The sequence below is a fragment of the Fonticula alba genome (assembly GCF_000388065.1).
Source record: "Fonticula alba strain ATCC 38817 unplaced genomic scaffold supercont2.8, whole genome shotgun sequence".
NCBI classification, from domain to species: Eukaryota; order Rotosphaerida; family Fonticulaceae; genus Fonticula; species Fonticula alba.
The window spans coordinates 936,255-936,759 of record NW_009242978.1 but is presented as its reverse complement, the minus strand read 5'-3'; the positions used below and the strand labels follow the sequence as shown (position 1 = coordinate 936,759).

Below are 505 nucleotides of genomic sequence, written 5' to 3'. Positions count from 1 at the left end.
GGGGGGGGGGGATTTGTTGGAGGGCAAGAGGAAGATGGCGGTGGGCAGAGAAGCTGGCGCACCGATTGCATGGACAGCTTCGATTGGGCGGGCTGGGGAACCAGCTTCGGGACGACCGGCTCGTCCGGCTTCGGGGTGCTCGGAGTGGACGGGGTCAGGCCGGCACGCGGGTCGGCCGGCAGGGGCTTGGGTGCGACGGGCGTCGGCGGGGGGGCCGCGGCCCCAGGAAGCGACACATCGCCCTTGAGAGAGCTATGCAGCACCACACGAGGGGAGGAGGGTCAGCGGGTGTGCGGGGAGGATGATCGCGTCTGGGGGGGGGGGGGGGGGGGGGGGGGGAGCGGGAGCATGGCAACGCACGCCAGCGGCTTCAGGGGGAGGGCGGTATAGCGTTTGAGGAAGGGCACGCTCAGGGCGTTCAGGTGCGACGACCAGGCGCTGCTTGTCGGGTCGGACCCGGGCACAACCGCATAGAGGGAGATGGGGGTAATGCCTGGGTTGTGGA

General features: G+C 70.3%; 1 protein-coding gene across 1 annotated transcript in view; it reads right to left on the bottom strand.

The window, feature by feature from the left end:
- The window catches only part of H696_04865 (hypothetical protein), a gene marked incomplete at both ends in the record, with an annotated part of 1,590 nt that overhangs the window by 630 nt on the left and 455 nt on the right, over positions 1-505 (bottom strand). Inside the window, 2 exons of the mRNA XM_009498728.1 lie at positions 63-252; positions 361-441. Coding sequence (XP_009497003.1) covers positions 63-252; positions 361-441 — 271 coding nt within the window. The remainder of the gene's footprint in view (positions 1-62; positions 253-360; positions 442-505) is intronic.